This window comes from Rhineura floridana, chromosome 10, assembly GCF_030035675.1.
Source record: "Rhineura floridana isolate rRhiFlo1 chromosome 10, rRhiFlo1.hap2, whole genome shotgun sequence".
NCBI classification, from domain to species: Eukaryota; Metazoa; Chordata; class Lepidosauria; order Squamata; family Rhineuridae; genus Rhineura; species Rhineura floridana.
Genome location: NC_084489.1, coordinates 55,893,409 through 55,912,377, shown reverse-complemented (window position 1 = coordinate 55,912,377; position 18,969 = coordinate 55,893,409). Strand labels below are relative to the sequence as shown.

General features: G+C 44.5%; 1 protein-coding gene across 2 annotated transcripts in view; it reads left to right on the top strand.

Moving 5' to 3' along the window:
* Window positions 1-18,969, top strand: part of CFAP69 (cilia and flagella associated protein 69) — a 60,886-nt gene that overhangs the window by 19,352 nt on the left and 22,565 nt on the right. For both annotated transcript variants that reach the window (XM_061586867.1, XM_061586866.1), the window contains 6 exons: window positions 1,312-1,360; window positions 1,450-1,571; window positions 4,109-4,325; window positions 5,626-5,790; window positions 7,476-7,588; window positions 8,192-8,310. In XM_061586867.1, the coding sequence (XP_061442851.1) occupies window positions 1,312-1,360; window positions 1,450-1,571; window positions 4,109-4,325; window positions 5,626-5,790; window positions 7,476-7,588; window positions 8,192-8,310 (785 nt within the window). The remainder of the gene's footprint in view (window positions 1-1,311; window positions 1,361-1,449; window positions 1,572-4,108; window positions 4,326-5,625; window positions 5,791-7,475; window positions 7,589-8,191; window positions 8,311-18,969) is intronic.

Sequence of the window (18,969 nt, the reverse complement as noted above, 5' to 3'; positions counted from 1 at the left end):
AGCTCATCAGACTGTTAACATTGTGTTAAAATGAATTTTGTCTGACTCTGCTAGCTTGCCAAGTTAAAATGTGTTGCCACCAGGACCTTTTGCTTCCCTTTAAACCTGCTCCGCCCCTTTCTTCGGGCCTCTCATGGAACTTTTGTGCAAGGTCTGGGACAACCCCTTGTGCCTCTTCCCAACTACAAGTTTGTAGCTGGAGAGATGGGGATAAAGATCATCTCTGCAGTTGCGAAAGCCTGGTACAACTTGGGAAACGATTCCTACCACCGCTCCTTCAGCTTCAAACTTGGAATTGAATAGGGACTTGCTCTGGCACAGGGTTGCTGAGATATTCTGAGTGCCTCAGTGGCATAGCAAAAAGCAAGTCCTCGGCCTTTGTCAGAAACTTCACAGGAAGGAAAGGAGCTGAGGGGCCAGTACGGAGGCTATTTCTGCTACTTTCTCTTAGTGCCTTAAAATCATGAATAGAATAATCATCTGGGCCTCTCTGGAGACACATTTGGAAGCATGAGGAAGCCTCTCCGAAAGCCTCCTTTGGTAGAAGGGTGTTCCAGTTAGTATTTTAAACTTATGGGTGACAGGCAAGTGAGATATTCTGACAATTCCAGGAATGACTGAATGACCTTGGACTTCAGATTCCTAACTTCTTTTCACACGTGATGAGAAAAAGAATATGGACTCACCTTGGATTTTCCTTCCGTTTAAGTGATTAAAAGGGAGCCAGCCACATCCAATGGTTTATTATTTGGGAATTCCGTTCTGCTTGCTGATGCCTGTGGGTCCCCAGAGGTTATTCTTAGCATGCCTTATGGGTTGCCTAGTTATTTCAGGGCTCCTGAGAATGTGTCTTTCTCTTCATCGCTCTTATTGTTCTGCTTTCTTAGTTAATTGGTCTCTGTCCATAAGGTTTGTAGGAAAAATTTATCAGTTTCTTAAGTGTTCCACAGGTTCCAGGAAACAAGTTATGTCTTGGGAGTGGGGCCATTTCTCACCTCCTGATCTGAGAAGACTTTAAGCTCTGCCTTCTGACATAGTAACTTGGAGATGAACTATTTCCCACTGCCTTTCTATTACTTAGACAATTCATAAGTCTAATTAGTCTATTTGTGGAAAGCTATGCTAAAGCTCCTACCACATTTAATATTTTCTAAGAAAGTTAAATGTGATTTACTTTATATTCATTAGTTGTTTATCCCACCTTTTTTTTTTGAGGGGGTGGGTGGGGTAAGCACAAATTAAACAAAATGTACATATATAAATGTAACATTTACACTTTTTTTCACTGTATGTGAATTGTGTATTTTTTAGGAAACAGGCTTTGCCAAGCAGTTAATATTATTTGCCACTTTTGTTGAAGGTAAGTAATCTAACTTTTTAGTTACTGGTACTTCAGCTTATCAATAACAGTTAATCATTTTGCAAACAATCTTATTGTTTCATTCACAGTGAAAAGTCATAATCCTTTGGTAAAAGGTCTCAAGCTGACTTACTGTTATGAAGATTTTGAGTTGAAAAAGCTGCTGCTTAACATGCTTAGTGTACTCGCAAAAGATTTATGTACTGTGCAGGTATGATATAGCATAATGAGATCATTTAGTCATTAATCATTATTAATTATCTGTTTACACAGTTCTCTATAAATGTCTTTGTAAAAAAGTCATCATACACCAGCATTTTTTCACTATAATATAATTTGCTTAAAATATGCTATGAGTCTAGGATATGCTTAGAAGATTGCCAGTTTGTGCACAAGCAATTTTGGAAATGCTACGGCAGTATAAACCAGACTTCTTTCATCCTCTTTCAGAAACCATGTGAAGGTTTTTTGACATAATAGACTGTTTTTCAAAATGACACAGACTCTAAATGTATGATACAATCTACCCTTATTAGTGAACTTCCCCTAATTGACTTGTTTGATGCTTTATAAATAAATCTCATTTTGATTTTTGACATGTGCTTATAATCTCCTCTACAATATATTCTGTAACTTCTTAAGAAGCCAAGCCAATAAACTGGTAGCAGGTTAACTCAGTAGAGGAGATATACCGTGGAGACTGCTTTTCCCAGTACAACTTATGAAATGTCGCCACTCCGTCTTTTTAGCCATGAGCAATCCAAGAGTTTTATGCCTTCAGTATGTTCTGATAATCATGGGGGACTGGAATGCAAAAGAAGGGAACAGATAAGAACTTGCAATTGTAGGAAAATAGGGGCTTAGGAGATAGAAATGAAGCACGAGAAAGGCTTATCAAATTTTGTGAAGCCAATAATTTGTTCCTTGTAAACACATTTTTTGAGCAACCAAAAAGATGACTGTACATGTGGACATCACCAAATAGTCAATATAGGAATAAAATTGATTATATAATTGGTAGCAGAAAATGGGGAAGTTCCATACAGTAGGGCCCTGCTTCTCAGCTCCCCACTTTTTGGCATTCCGCTAATATGGTGCCAGCAGGGCGATCAGCTGGAGTGTGGGTGGAGCTCCCCGTGCTCCAGCTGATCTTGGTGGAGGAAGGGATCTTGGGGGTGAGCAGACCCCCGCGCTACAGCTGATCCCGGAGGAGGAGAAGAAGATCAGCTGATCTTCTCCTCCTCCGACACGATCAGCGGGTTAGGTTCCAAACCCTCGCGTTACAGCTGATCCACTTTTTGGTGTTTTTTGCTTTTCAGCGGGGGTCTGGAACCTAACCTGTCATATGAGTGGGGCCCTACTATACTTTCTGCAAAAACAAGACGAGGAGCAGACTGCAGTACAGATCATGAACTAGTAATATCGAAAATCAGAGTAAAGCTAAAGAAGAACAATAAAGCAATCAGAATGCCAAATTACAAGTTAAATAACATACCAGAAGAATATAAATGCTCATGATTCTACAACAAAGGCTTTTACCATATATGGAGCAAGAACTGCCAGATGTCCAAGCTGGATTTAGAAAGGGATCATATAACAAACATATGTTGAGTAATGGAACAGACTAAGGAATTTCCAAAGAAAATCACCCTGTGCTTTATAGATCACAGCACAGCCTTTGACTGTGTAGATCATGAAAAACTATAAAATGCTTTCAGAGAAATGGGGGTGCCACAGCATCTGATTGTCCTTATGCGCGCAACCTATACTTTGGACAAGAGGCTACTGTAAGGATAGAATATGAAGAAACCGATTGGTTCCCAATCGGAAAGAGTGTGAGACAGGTGTATTTTATCACCCTATTTGTTTAACCTGTATGGAGAACATATCATATGGAAAGTGGGAACTAAGATGAAGGAGGTGTGAAAATTGAAGGGAGAAATATCAATAATTTAAGATACGCAGACGATATCATACTACTAGCAGAAACCAGTAATGATTTGAAATGAATGCTGATGAAAGTTAAAGAGGAAAGCACAAAAGCACTACAGCTGACAAAAGGACTACAGTTGACTGTCAAGAAGACTAAAGTAATGACAACAGAAGAATTATGTAACTTTAAAGTTGACAACGAGGACACTGAACTTATCAAGAATTATCAATACTTTGGCACATTAACCAAAATGGAGACCATAGTCAAGAAATCAGAAGAATTGGAGGTCGCTGATTCATAAGGTCGCCATAAGTAGAAATAGACTTGAAGGCACATAACAACAACAGTATCTTTACTAAAAGTCCAAATACAATGCACATACTGAACTTACCTTTCGATCCTAAAAGAGAAGTTATTTTAAAGTATGAAATACTGTTAGCCTTCTCTAGAGAAAATAGAGTAGCACCTAAGTAATCTTATAATATTACAATTAAAACACAATGCTTGATCGCTAGACTGACCACTGAATATGAACTCATTCTTGCCAGCCACTTGCTATGACATAAGGATAGGATGACTATTAGTCTTACCTGTAGGTTTTCTCCCAAGCTATATAATTGCTCCCCCTAAAAAAAGTCAGAGGAATGCAGGGAATATTTCTTTGTACCCAAAATGCCGTTCCAAAACATAGATGTTAAATACAAGTTTTATAAATACTAGCAAGACAAGTATTGAACATTTTGCTTCACTTCTATTTTTTTTTGTTTTTTACTTTTCAAGTGATATTTTATGCCACGTCTCCTTTCATTGTTTAGCTGCTGCAAGAGGGTAAAGTTATGTTGGCTTTGTTTCATTATTTAAAACCAAATGAAAAGCCAGGAATGCTTGACATGTCTGCAGCCCAGTATGAAGAGTTACAGCTTCATGCAATTGCTACTTTAGCTACAGTGGCTCCCTTGTTGGTAGAAGACTACATGATGTGTCAAGGAAATACTCGCCTTCTCATGTTTCTGGAATGGTGTATGGGCAATGGTGAGTAGATAGGATAGGACTACTTTTACTCATACCCATTCGTTTTGAATACACAGCTGAATTTTACTTGTGACCTCTAAAATGGAAAACTATATATATTTCCATCCTGCTTGGATTTTCTTTTTTGTTTAATCCCTGTACGTATGGAAGCAAGAGGCTGAGAAAATCCATTTCTCACTATGGAGTGCTCTCCTGCGCAGTATTTTCACATCGGAAGGCATAAGTCCAGTGGGCTCCAAAGTCACTATTCTTTTGGTAAGCCTTGATTTTAGGGATTGCCAAAGACATGGTGACCCTGGAGCCCAGCACCATTTTAGACTCTTCAGAGGACTAAAAGTAAAATTCAAAGTTCTGCAAATGCCCATAATCTCTTGGATCCCCTTTCATAGATAAGTGTAACATTTTAAGTTATTTATTATGATATGATGCCAAGATTGAACATGGCATCATGCTTTATAGAGTCTGTACAAGTTACATTCAAGAATTGTGGAGTGCCTTCCATGCCTGAGTGTTTTTTGGAAGCAGTGCAAGATCTATTTGTTTAAGCTAGAATTTTATTATTGTGCAAAACATTTTAATTTACTATATTTTACCTTACATTTTTATTTGTCTTTAGTTATGTCTCATGGTCTGCTGCTGTTGCTGGATTATTCAGTCACAGAAAACTAACAATCAACAGTCTGGAACCAAATGGGGATTTGACTGTTGCATAGAACGTTAATTGGATGAATACTGTAACGTTGGACAGGCTTAAACACAAACACAGCTTTAAAATTTTAACTTTAGCTTTCATCACAGAATTCTGACCCCATTCTCAGAGACCAGTGGGAGGCCTGATGCTCCAGAGAGCAAAATAAATCCCTTATCACATCTGTACTAACTCAACTTGCAAGTATAGGGTCAACATGGGTATGGAGGAAACTTCAGGAAACAGTCTGGACCATTATACTCAGATTCCTTATTATGAATAGGGAAGTACAGGCACTGCCTCATGTCTTCTGTCATGAATCTGGACTCCACAAGTACCACATTCCTTTCTCTCAGTATTTATTGTTCCTGAACACCAGAGAGCCATGATAATGTGTGCACTTAAGTCTGTGATGATGTTGCATGAAATGTCTTACGTTGCAACCACTAAATTAGGTACTTGGTTAACTATTAGAAGAACATTTCTGTTATAACAAAGTACATTGTTAAAATCTGCAATATTCTTGAAATCATTTTTACACAAAAGACCTTGCAGTAGACTGAACATACACTATATTGCAAAAGAAGATGTTTGATTTTGGTTTGCTTGCAGATCCCTTCTTTGCTCAAGGTAACAGTTTCCATGGTACAGGTGGTCGTGGCACCAAGCTTGCACAGATGCGCTACACTTTGAGAGTACTGAATCCCATTGTGTGCCTTTGTAATGATGCTGTGAATATTGATCTTTGTGATCAGGGAGCAATTCATCAACTGTTAGGTGAAGTAAAACTTACATTATCTTTGTTTCCTTAAACTCAAGATTGCCTGGATTGCTGAACTTAACTTCAGCTTTCATTTCTACTGTGTTTTGAAACTTTATTTTTTAACTCCTAATAACCAATTTTTAATCATCCTTTTTTTCTACCCTTTCCATCCATTGTACAGAATTGCACTACCCATATGCTTTATAGTGGCAGTTACACAGTTCTTAAATAGTAGTGCAGATTCTCAGAGTGAAAATCAGAGCATGTGTTCTTGAGCAGACATTTCATCTATGTTCTTTTTGTTTTCGTGACCCTGCTGATTGCTGAAAAAGAACAGTATATGGATTGAAAGTGGAAATGGGGGTAGTATGTGAATAGAAAAGAACTGTTTCTATAGTGACTGCTAGGGATGGGATCCATTGGCCGGTTCAGCTTTGAAAGCATTCCGTCAAGCTGACAGGCAATACTGATCCATGTTCATTTTTTGTCTACCCTATGGCCACCAGATGTTTTGGACTACAACTCCCATCAGCCCTAGCCAGTACAGCCATGCTATCCCTATTGAAATTTACACAAGCTCTTGAGGTACCTGTTAAATTTACATGAAAGGAAAGATCAAAATCAATATATTGGATTCAGTACACAGTAATACATTGGGATGCCATTTTAAAGTATATATGAACAACTATGGCTATTATCTAAATAATCTGTGTATTTAACAGGGCTTTTTACCTTTTCCTTCTAAACAGTTTCCCCCATGCACGGTATGGCAACAGTAGTATAGTGGCAAATTCAGAAGTGCAGGGTCCCTTCATGTTAGTCATAGTCATGCCCCTCCCCCTTTTTTGCTGTGGGGTTGAGAATGAGATCCTTAATGCCTTCTCCCACAATAGACATCCCTAGGAGCTAATAAGCATGAAAGGGGAGAGTGTTAGCTACTGAGAAGACTCTTCTCAATGGCTGACTCGCATCCTTTCATTCTGATTCCCTCCAATCAGCAGGAAAGGTCAAGGAAGCATGTTTGAAGATTCTTCTCAGTGGCTAAGACGCTCCCCTTCCATGAGGATTGGCTCCTAGAGACCCTGCTAGAACTCTGCTCCCAAAAAGTGAAGGGTCTAAGACCCCCTGAGACCCTGGACGACTACACCCCTGCGTGGCAAACAATTTTTGAAACTCATGAAAGATTCAAAAGCAATTTGCGATTTAAACCCCTCCCCCGGGGATGGAAGGATCTGTCAATTCCATTTTTCTCCGTTTCTCATTTTTCCAGTCTTAAATTCAATTCTCTACATTTTTGCAGTGATTTGCAATTTTTTTAAAAAAAATCCTCATGAAGATCTTCAGCATTTTAGTGTGATTTTCTCCTAATGAACCCATTTTTGTATGTAGTTTTGACTATTATACACATTTTTGCAAGCAATTTCTCATATAATGCATTTTCATGAATATATTCATTTTTATGCACGCTTTCTCCTAATATATGCATCGACTTGAAGGCAGTCCATTTCCATTTTGTAAACATTGGTTGAAGAATTGCATTGCAAAATTCAGATAAGTGCAAATTTCAGATTTGATAGATTGTGCTTTAAATGCAAACTGGATCAAATTTCTCCCCCCATCAGTATCCCCCATAAGCCCTTACATGTACTTAAAGTAACTGTGTAGTTTGACCAAACTATGTAATATATATTTTTACTAGGTGTCTTAAAGAATACCACAAGCAATTATAAAAAAGGTGCCATTGTGGTAGAAATTCAGACTGATATCTTGCTTATTCTGTCAACTCTTTGTGAAAATAATCTTCATAGAAAGGTTAGTATTCTCTCCTTGTTTTTCAAACCAGAGGTGTTTGTTATGGAGCCTGATATTATTGTGTATAAGTGGGAGGTGTTGTCTATTGATAGGTTCTAGGTAATGTGCTCTTAGCTACTATTTGTTTAAATCCTAAAATATTAAATCTCACAAGCAGCTAATCTTCCCTAGCGTTTTGGACTAGAAGGACCATAGAAAACTAGCTGCTTGTAAGATGACACTGGAAATTCCAAATGCTTGGCCAGCAGCATAGACACATCTCATTCCATTCGGCAAGAGTTACTCTTGCTGGAACCCTCAGTTCCCCAGGAGGGCCAGAAATGGTGATGAGTGTGGCAGTGCTTCAAGCCTCTTCAACCTTTCTTTCCTCTGTAGCGTTAGCATGTTTGAGGGAGACCATCAGGATTCTAAATGCAGAATTAGGCTGCGTTTCATGTGATAACAGATAACTTGGCTCTGGGCCTCTCCATGTGTAATGTGTAATAATAGATACCAACAGAGAATGAATGTGATTGTGATAAATACTGAGAAGTGAAATAAAAATTGTTATGAATGTGTATAGTTCTTCCAGAATAACATGGCTTTGACTGATATATCAAACAGGAACTCTTTGGATGGGAAGGAGTAGATACACTTATTCCATTTATGAAAATTGATTCAAAGAAATTCTATAGTGGATTGGGTCATAATCGTCTCCTTTTTAGTGCTCTGGATTGCTTATGGTAAGTACAACTATTTTCGTTGTAGCCTTCTGTAAAAGAGGACTTGGAGCATGACACAAGTGCCACAAGATTATGGCTCCTTTTAATTGCACACTGTCTGAATATCTTTTGTTTCCATGAGTTTGAAATGCTAATGAATTGGCGGCCACTACATTTTTGTTCTTTATGCATCTTGTTATTCTCTTTGATTGTTAAAGAGTATTGAAAACACAAAATGTGATGTGTGGTGGGTTCCCCCCTCCCCAATTTTTATACTTCTACCAACAAATTAATCTCTTATCCCTCAAAAATAATCTCATCCCTATTATGTTCACATGACTGATTTTCATACTAGGTCACTGGTACTTGTGGGGTTAATTGTTTTTCTTAAAGATGCATATGAGGTTCATGTTAACATCTTTTATTCCACCATAGACATTCAGTAGTATTACTGAGTGGTTTGGCCCTTGTTCACCCATCACACAACTAAAAAATCTGGATGATTGAGCATGTGCTCATGTATTGGTGGTACATACCCTGGTCTCCTCTCGCCTAGACTATTATAATGCGCTCTACGTGGGTTTACCCTTGAAAATGGTCCGGAAGCTGCAACTGGTACAGAATGCGGTGGCTCGCCTGATTAAGGGTAGCCGCCGGCGAGACCACATCACTCCAGTGCTGAAGGAGTTGCACTGGTTAGCAGTTGCTTTCCGGGCCCAATTCAAGGTGTTGGTTTTGACCTTTAAAACCCTGCACAGTTTCGGCCCAGTCTATCTGGAAGAGCGCCTCCAGCATCATCAACGTTGCCGCCCAACAAGATCAGCCTCAAAAGACCTCTCCGTCCCACCAGTTAAAACAGCTAGACTGGTGAGAACTAGGGAGAGGGCTTTTTAAATTGTGGCACCCACTCTGTGGAACTCCCTCCCAAATGACATCCGCCATGCCCCCTCCATGATGAGCTTCCGCCGGACCTTGAAAACCTGGCTCTTCAGGCAGGCTTTTGGGGCGGGGTAGGTTTTAGTTTTATTGTTGGAATTTTAAGGTTTTAATGTGAATTATATGTTTTTATGTTGTACGTCGCCCAGAGTGGCTGGTAAACCAGCCAGATGGGCGACTAATAAATTTAATAAATAATAATAATAATAATAATTTCCTGACAACATGCTGGCAGGGTTCTATCAGGTGAGGTAACTTAAATGTCAGTCAGTGCACTACCTACTACATCTGAATAGTTGTTAAAATAAGAAGCTTTCTTCAACTATGTAGGATATATAGCTAGAAACAGACTTGAAAATAAAACCATGTAGCACCCCAATGATGTTATCTTCGAAATACAGCAGTTATGTGCTGTGTACTTTGTGATCCATTTCAATCAGGGTTTAGGCCTGGTTTTGACATGGAAACTGACTTGGTCACCCTGTATGATGACAGGTGAGTGTGACCCTGTTAATTCTCCTTTAGCTCTTGGCTTTCAATACCATCAACCGTGGTATTTTTCTGGAGCAGCTGTCCATGTTGGGAGTGGGTGGTACCACTTTACAGTGGTTCCGGTCCTACTTAGATGGCCATCTCCAGAGGGTGATGCATTTCCACAGGGGTCAGTTTTATCTCCCATGCTGTTTAGCATCTACATGAGACTGCTACATGGGATCACCTGGGGATTTGGAATACACTGCCTGCAGATGGCATGCAACTCTATTTCTCTTTTACATGTGCAGGTGTGACAGTGGATGGATGTGCTAGACCAGTGTCTGGCTTCGGTAATGAACTGGTTGACAGCCAATAAACTAAAGTGTACTCCAGATAAAACTGAGGCAGTGTTAGCAGGTGGTTTTGCCAGGGTAGCATGCCATTAGGTTGGTTGTAGTGCCGCCTGGTATCCAAAGGCAGGAATGCACGGGAGTCAAGACTTTAGCTGCTCCTTCCGGTCTTCACCCCAGTCCATTCCTGCCTTTTATCTGAGGTGGGTCTGTTTCAGCTTTAGCTTCTCTCCTGCTTAGATCTGTTCCTTATTGTCTCCTTCTTGCCTTTCTCTCTCGCATGTTGTTTTGTGTTTCCTTGTTTTCTTTTTTTTAAAGTTAGTCTTCATCTGTGCCTGTTCTTTCCCTCTGGTCAATCTTTTCCCTCCTGAGGTTCACAGCTGCAGCCTCCTCAATTCCTTCCCTCGGCCCTGCGGAGCTCGATTTTGTGGCTCCGGCAGTTGGCACGGCCCCAGCCCTTATAGTTCTGTCCCCTCCCTTTGTTTGGCTGCTGTTTGGCCCTGTTTCTCGGCCTGTGGAGCTCACGGCTGCAGCTACATCTTCCTGAGCACCTGCAGCCCTCTCTGTCCTGCCCCGCTGCCATGCAACTCGGCTCCAGCACCTGGCCATGCTCTCCCGGACCTTGTAGAGTTCACAGCTACAACTCTGCCACCTGGTAGTGACCTCCTTCACCCCTGGTTCCCTGAATGTCTGCATAGCCCTTCCCTTCCACCTGGGCCCCTTGGTGTCAGTCTACGGGGGGGGTGTGTGTCCTGGTTCCCAGGCCTCCTCTTCTTCTCATTCCAAGCTGCCAGTTTGCTGGTTCCCTCCTTGACTGTTCCCATCCACCATCTTGAGCTCTTTTTTTTTCTGCCTTTTTTCTTAAAGCCATGTTAGCCTCCTTTTACCTGTTCATTTTATTTCAGGCCAGTTATTGCTCTCTGTGTGCCTTATCTCATTTGCTGCCTCCCTTATACCCTTTTTCTTCCCTTTTTTGTCCAGGACAAAAGGGGGGGATCTCCATTACTGAACCTTTTTGTTTCAGAGACTCCTCCCCTGTGTGAGGTCTTACCACACCCCTTCACCATGTGCATGTTTTGCATAGTGTCTTCTGATCCACTGCACCACCACTACCATTGCGTGTATTAATTTGAGATCCCATACCCCTCTACTGTGTGCATGCTTACCAACTATACCTGTGACTGCAGAGGTGACTACTGATGCACAGCCCAGTGGTGTGCAGCAGCAGACATTCCTGATGTCATGATCCTTGTCTCGATCCAAATCACTAAGCCACAAAATGTCCAAGCACATGCCATTCAAAATGTGCCAAGATGTCTCTTCTTTCTGCAAAGCAGAATGCTGCCAGACGGGCTCATTATGTCATTGCCCCTACTTCCCAAGGAGGCACCTCAGAGGTCATAAGGGAGGAGCTTTTCCTTACAGAAGAGGGGGCTTGGGGTCAACAAAAGCTAGCGGCTCCTTTCCTCTCATCTGTTGGTTCTTCAGATGAAGAATTTGAAGGCTTCTCAGCCCAGCCTTCGCTGTCTTTGGTGGTGGTCCCTGCGGTTCCTCCCACTCAAACGGCCTCTTCTGCACACCTTCTTGTCCACTCTCCTGCTACGTCTCAATTGTCTAGGCTGGTCTCTACTTCTGGTGCGCAGCTTCCGTTCCTATTGCCATCCATGACTGAGTGCCCTGGGCTGTCTGCATCACAGCTGCTGTCATCATCTGATCAAATCCAACCATGGGCAGTGGTTAATACAGTCAGCCTTTGCTCCCCTGCAGGGTCTTCTTTTGACTCTGGATTTTCTTTCTCAATTTCAAAATGCTTAGCTGGATTCCATTTCTTCAGAACTTCAGAGGCTTCCATTGTCTCAACACAGCAGACTCGATCTTAGTCTCAGGTCGAGGAGCAATGTGATTCCTCTCCTAATCCTTTCAGTGTTGCCAGGAGAAGGATTCAACATTCGTTGGAAACTGGATCTGACACGCTCAATCCTTTCATCACACTCAAAGTTGATGAGGCTCCATGGAGTGGCAAGACTGAAGAAGGGGATGTTTCTTACTGTCTTTCTCAGTTCTCTGATTTTCTCAGCTTATTTCATAAGTCACTGGACACCTTGGGTCTAAAAGCCTCCATTGCAGCCCTCTTCTGCACTGGTAAAAGAAACCAAAGTTTTAAATGCACCCAAGTCTTCAGTCATTTCCTTTCTGGTTCCTGACCCCCTTAACAAGATGGCGAAGGATGAATGAGCCCATCCTCTCCATGAACACCGTGTGAAACTCTTTGCAAACAAATATTACTAGTTAGATCCAGAGTTCATAAATCTGCTGATGTCCTGTTCAGAGCGGGATTCACGAGGCTGAGACGCAGGTGCAATCAAATCTTGTTTTATTAAAGTAATGGATACATCAAAAGCAGTGCGCTTCATAGAAATCTCTAAGCTAGCTCACTAGAAGTCTCTAACTGCACTCTAGACATGCTCTGCAATGCGTGTAGAAAGTTGACTCAGCAATGTAACCCAGAGAGCTGCAGTCTTAAGTAGGGAAAGTTTTAGATCGTTATCTTTGACTCCTTCGCAAGTCCTGCCTCTGTCCTGTCCGCTTCTTGCGGCATCAAGAGCTGGGTGACGGGGTGTGTGCTTCCAACGGCTCGTCTGAAAGAACTGTCTTCTTAGCAACTGGCTCGAGGTCAGGGGGCGGTGACGCGCTCGGTGCATCTCGAGAACCGCTTGGTAAAGGGGGAGTCAGCGCCCCCTCTGTGACATCTTCCAATGGCTCCTCCAACCTGTCTGGGAGCGGCGCACTCTCCGCTTCCGAGGCAGTGCCATCTGTGGGAATTGGCCCGGAGTCAAACTCACTCCCCCTCCCAAGGTCTTGCTCAGACTCAACAATTCCTTGGTCTTCCACACCCTCTGACAGCTGGGAAACCTGGAACTCATGTTTCCCCCCTCCCTGGCCCTCGTGGGGCAGCGGAGGCTCAACAGGTGAAGGTCCTAGCAGTGGATGGGCCTATTTTGAGCCTGGTTTCAAAATAATATCTCCTTCCTAAAGCAGAGGACTCTCAATTCAAGGATTGTTCAGAATGGCGGCTGGACTTTGCTTTCTGAAAGACTCATCGTGTGACTGTATATGCTATCAGGGCCTTCTGTGCTGCCTCCTTGATCACCAGAGTTTCCATGATGCGGCTAAATGAGTTGCTAGACAATCCTCAGCCTGACCCTACAAGACTGTGCAAGACTTTGGTCAAGCTGCACAAGGCTGCAGCATTCATGTCTGATGCCATTCTCAATGCTACACAGTTTGCAGCCAGGGCCATGTCTGCAGGTGTAATGGTTTAGCAGATGCTGTGGCTCCACCATTGGGATGCTAAAAATATGGCTCACATCAACCACTCCATGGCTCCCTTCATAAGTGCCCTGCTGTTTGGTAACAAAGCACTCATTGCCATGTTGGTTGATCCTAAAGACAAGAGGAAACCTGTGTTAGCCACAACTAAGACAGATGATTGCAGGGCTGCCCACAAGTTTTAATTGTAGCGCTATTACCAGTCCTTTTGTTGTCGGAAGGCAGAGCTGGGGTCCCAATCCCGGGGAGCTGGATCCCGGAGAGTTGGGAGAAGAGTATTCGGATGGATGGCAGAGGGAAGGGGGAGGAACTTCCCCCCTTTGGAGCGAAGACGAAACAGAGGAACTGCCAGTGATAAGGTCGCTTAGCAACGGGGAGCCTGAGCCCTCCCTGGACATTTTCACGCCTCCCCCTCTTTCAGGCTCAGAGCAAGAGGGGGAAGAGGGAGGGCTGCTCACAGCCGAAAAGCGGGGAGGCAGTTTACCATCAGCCCCTCCCCTATCCCCCATCCTGGAATCGGAAACTTCAGAAGAGGGGGTGATGCTTCCCCCCTCACCGCGCACACGCAGACAGCTGAAAAGACAGGAGAGAAGGGGGGGAAGGCGGGCAGTACCTGAGGGGCAGTTAAGGAGGAGCGAAAGATTGCGCGCCCGTTTGGCCCCTTCTTAAAGAACAGGCGGGAAGAAGTCCCTTGCTCTGTCAACTTTCTCCCAATGCCGCAGGACCTGTATCCCTGTATTGCTTCATGAGAAAACGCAGTCTTTGTTTGGACATTACCCTAATAAAACACGAATTAACTACAATCGTTGGTCTGGTTCCTGAGTCACATCCTGGGCCTGACAGCTTGACAGAGCCACCTAAATCACCCTCAACGCTCTCTTCACTTGACTGGGACAAGATGTCAAAGGGAGCAGCGGGGGGGACGAACCCCACTTCTGAGACGGAAGAAGTGGAACTCCTGAGGACTAAGGTAGCTGATTTGCAGACGGATGTTCAAGCCCTGCTAGCAGCGGTCAAGGCGCTAAAGACGGATAATCAAACCTTGAAGGCCACGATAGACCAGATGCGAACAGCCCCTCCAGCTGCCGTAGTAAAGGTTCCCATTGGATTGCCCCCAAAATACGTGGGACAAAGTGATCAGTTGGCAACCTTCGTGGCTCAATGTGAGTTATATCTGGATGTCAGGCACACGGAATTTCCAGACGATGGGGCTAAAGTAGCTTTCGTGATTAGCCTCCTGGAGGGAGAAGCTGCAAAATGGGTGACTCCGTATCTCGTGAGAAAGGATACTGTCTTAGGAAGGTACAGAGGATTTATACAGGAGATGACCGAGATGCTTCAAGACCCGCAAAGGGCTGAAACAGTAGCGCGGCAACTAGGCGCTCTGAAGCAAGCTAAAGGGACTGTTTCCGAGTACACTAACGCTTTTAAAATTCTGTCCCAGGAAACTGGTTACAATGACGCCGCCCTGATGTTTATGTACCGGAGTGGATTAAATGCTGAAATCCTGGATGAGTTGGCCAGGACCTCCCCCCCCCCGCTGACCTACCAGGGCTCATCCGGCTATGCCTACAGATAGATCACCGGATGGAAGGAAGGCGCCTGGAAAGGAAGCAGGAGGTCCCGAGATACTCAGCCTCAGCATCCCGCAACAAGACCCTTCCCACTACAGGGATGGCAGGTAATGCAACTGAGGGACAGGGAGGGGCTAGGCCAAGACTGTCGGAAGAAGAAAAGGAAAGACGACGCCGGGAACGTTTATGCTTTTATTGTTCAAAGCCGGGCCATGTGGCCAGAGACTGTGGACTGAAAGGGGGGAAAGCCGAGCCGTCGGGAAACTAGGACACCCAGTCCACGTGCAGGCCGGTGGACTGGGGGCAGCGTTGTATAAAGGCCCCCTAACGATCCAACCTCCCTCAAAGGGGGTGTTGGTCTTGCCTATTCGGATTACAACTTCCAGAGGAGTGGTGTTTAATTCCACTGCCTTAATTGACAGTGGAGCCTCCACAAATTTTATTGATGCAAAGTTAGTCAAGCGTCATGGAATTTCCCGGTGGAAACTGGATGCTCCCCTAGCTGTGGAGACTATCGATGGGAGACCCCTGAAGTCAGGAGGGGTGACACAAGCCACGGAGGAAGTGAAACTTCAAATCCCTGGGCACGAAGAGTTCATTTCGCTATACGTGTCAGATCTCTTGAACTTTGAGGTGATTCTGGGAATGCCCTGGCTAGCTAAGCATGAACCCAAAATAAGTTGGAAGGAGGCGGTGGTGTGGTTCACCTCACAGTATTGCCAGGAGAACTGTCAACCTGAAGGAATCAAGAACACCTTAGCGGGGGCAGTGCAAGAGATCGAGCAAGTGACCCTGCCGCCAAAGTATGAAGAATTCAAAGATGTGTTTGATGAAAAAGAGGCAGAGACTTTACTCCCCCACCGTCCTTACGACTGTGCGATTGATCTAGTGCCAGGAGCCAGCATCCCATCAGGGAGAATCTACTCTCTCACAGAGAATGAGGGAGGCCCTGAAGGAATCCCTGGATAAAAACCTGAGGCGAGGATTCATACGCCCCTCACAATCCCCTGCTGGAGCACCACTATTGTTTGTGAAAAAGAAGGGGGGGGAACTCAGACCCTGTAACGACTATCGCGCATTGAACCAGATCACCATCCCCAACAGCTACCCGCTGCCCCTGATCTCAGAGTTGCTGGACCGACTGCGCTCTGCAAAAATCATCACGAAGTTGGATTTGAGAGGAGCGTACAATCTGATCAGAATGAAGGAGGGAGATGAATGGAAAACAGGATTCTTGACCGCTTACGGACAGTATGAATACCTGGTCATGCCGTTCGGGCTTTGTGGAAGTCCAGGAATTTTTCAAAAATTCATGAACGACGTGTTTAGAGACTTGTTGGACACGTATGTAATCTGTTACTTAGATGATATCTTGGTGTTCTCAAAGAACCAGGAAGACCACGACCAGCATGTGAAGACGGTGTTGAAGAGACTGAGAGAAAATCACCTGTATGCTAAATTAGAGAAATGTGGATTTGACCTCAAGTCTCTAGACTTCCTTGGATATCGAATCTCAGCGGAAGGCGTGGAGATGGACCCAGGGAAAGTAAGCTGCATATTGGACTGGGGCCAACCTGTCACCAAAAAGGATGTACAACGGTTTTTGGGGTTTGCCAATTATTACAGAAAGTTCATTCCAGGGTTTTCCAAATTAACAGCTCCTCTGACTGACTGTTTAAGGGGGAAGAAGAAGTTTCAATGGACAGAGAACGCCACTGAGGCCTTTGAGGAGCTGAAGAGAAGGTTTGCTACTGAGCCCATTCTGCGCTTTGCTGATCCGAACCGCCCTTTCGTAGTGGAAGCAGATGCTTCAGAGTTTGCCATCGGGGGGGTCCTGCTACAATTAGACCAAGAAGGGAAGGAGCTGCACCCCTGTGCGTACTTCTCTCAGAAGTTAAAGCCTGCAGAGAAGAACTACACAGTTTGGGAGAAGGAGCTGCTGGCCATCAAGGACTCTTTTGAAAACTGGAGACAATACCTAGAGGGGGCCTCTCATCGAATTGAAGTGCGCTCCGACCACAAGAATCTTGAAAGCCTCCAAACAGCCAGAAAGCTGAACCAGAGACAGATAAGATGGTCCCAGTTCTTCACTAGGTTTAACTTCCAGATTACTTACCATGCCCAAGCCAAAAACCAGAGAGCGGATGCCTTATCCAGACAGCCACAATACAAAGAAAGTGAATCCGAGGACCAGCCTCAGTACGTAATCCCGCCAGAGAAATTAACGTTGGGAGTATGCCAGCCTTCATGGGAAGAGGAACTCAAAAAGGCACAACAAGAAGATGCAGACATGCTAAAATATCAGCAGGAGACGGGACAAGGTCAAGACTCAGAAGTAACCTTTCACTGGAGAAATGGACTGTTATGGTTCAAAACCGCCAGATATGTGCCAGAAGGGGAATTAAGGCTCAGAATCCTACGCCAGTGTCATGATTCCATCATAGCGGGACACTTTGGGATTTACAAGACCATTCAGAACGTGGCCAAGGACTTCTGGTGGCCTAAAATGCGTCGGGATATTGAGAGTTATGTAAAGTCCAGCTCTGTCTGTCTGCGGACAAAAACACAAACAGGGACACCAGCAGGACTGTTACAACCGTTGCCTGTCCCACACGAACCCTGGAAGGACCTCTCCATGGATTTTATAACTGATCTACCCAAGTCCCAAGGAATGACAGCCATCTTAGTAGTGGTGGATCTACTTACCAAAATGGCACACTTTCTTCCTTGTGCAGGGTCCTTAGAGGCTAAAGAAACGGCCAAGTTATTCATAAAAGAAGTCTACCGGCTGCATGGATTGCCAAACAGCGTAGTCTCAGACCGAGGAACTCAGTTCACAGCCAAATTTTGGAGAGCAATGTGGAAACAGTTGCAGACGGAATTAAAACTCTCCTTCGCCCATCACCCCCAGACAGATGGGCAGACGGAACGCTTGAACGCCGTTTTGGAAAGATATTTACGAAGTTATGTGTCCTATCAACAGACTGACTGGGTATCATATTTGCATTTTGCAGAGTTCGCCTACAACAATTCTCTGCACTCCAGCACTCAACAAACCCCGTTCTTCGCTAATTATGGATTCCATCCTAAAGTCTTTCCAAGCAGCTCAGAAGGAATGCTGGTACCGGCAGCTGAGAACTTCCTTAAGGAATTGCAAGCGGCGCAACAGACACTGAAACAGCAGTTAAACGAAGCCAAAACGGAGTACAAGCAAGTTGCTGACCTGCACAGGAAGGAGGGCCCCCCCCTTCAACCGGGAGACCAGGTATGGCTGTCCACCCGCTTCCTCCAGATGCCGGGCAAATGTAGAAAATTACAAGACAAGAGGGTGGGTCCTTTCGAAATAGAAACTCAAATCAATCCCGTGGCGTACCGACTGGAGCTGCCTGACACGTTTAAAATACATCCTGTGTTCCATCGATCCCTCTTAACGAAAGCCGCCCCTCCCAGTGAGTTACGGCCGGAGGAACCTCCCGGAGCTGCACTCCTGGTAAATGAGCAGCTTGAGTTTGAAGTTGAGGAGATCTTAGATTCCAGGATCAGACGCCACAAGCTGCAGTACTTGATTCACTGGAAAGGCTATGGGGTGGCAGACAGATCATGGGAAGATGCAGCTGATGTGCATGCTCCAGAATTGGTAAAACTTTTCCATCAACGTTTTCCCCACCGTCCCAAGCCAGACAAGGGGAGGGGGGCACAGCCTGGGAGGGGGGATGGTGTCGGAAGGCAGAGCTGGGGTCCCAATCCCGGGGAGCTGGATCCCGGAGAGTTGGGAGAAGAGTATTCGGATGGATGGCAGAGGGAAGGGGGAGGAACTTCCCCCCTTTGGAGCGAAGACGAAACAGAGGAACTGCCAGTGATAAGGTCGCTTAGCAACGGGGAGCCTGAGCCCTCCCTGGACATTCTCACGCCTCCCCCTCTTTGAGGCTCAGAGCAAGAGGGGGAAGAGGGAGAGCTGCTCACAGCCGAAAAGCGGGGAGGCAGTTTACCATCAGCCCCTCCCCTATCCCCCATCC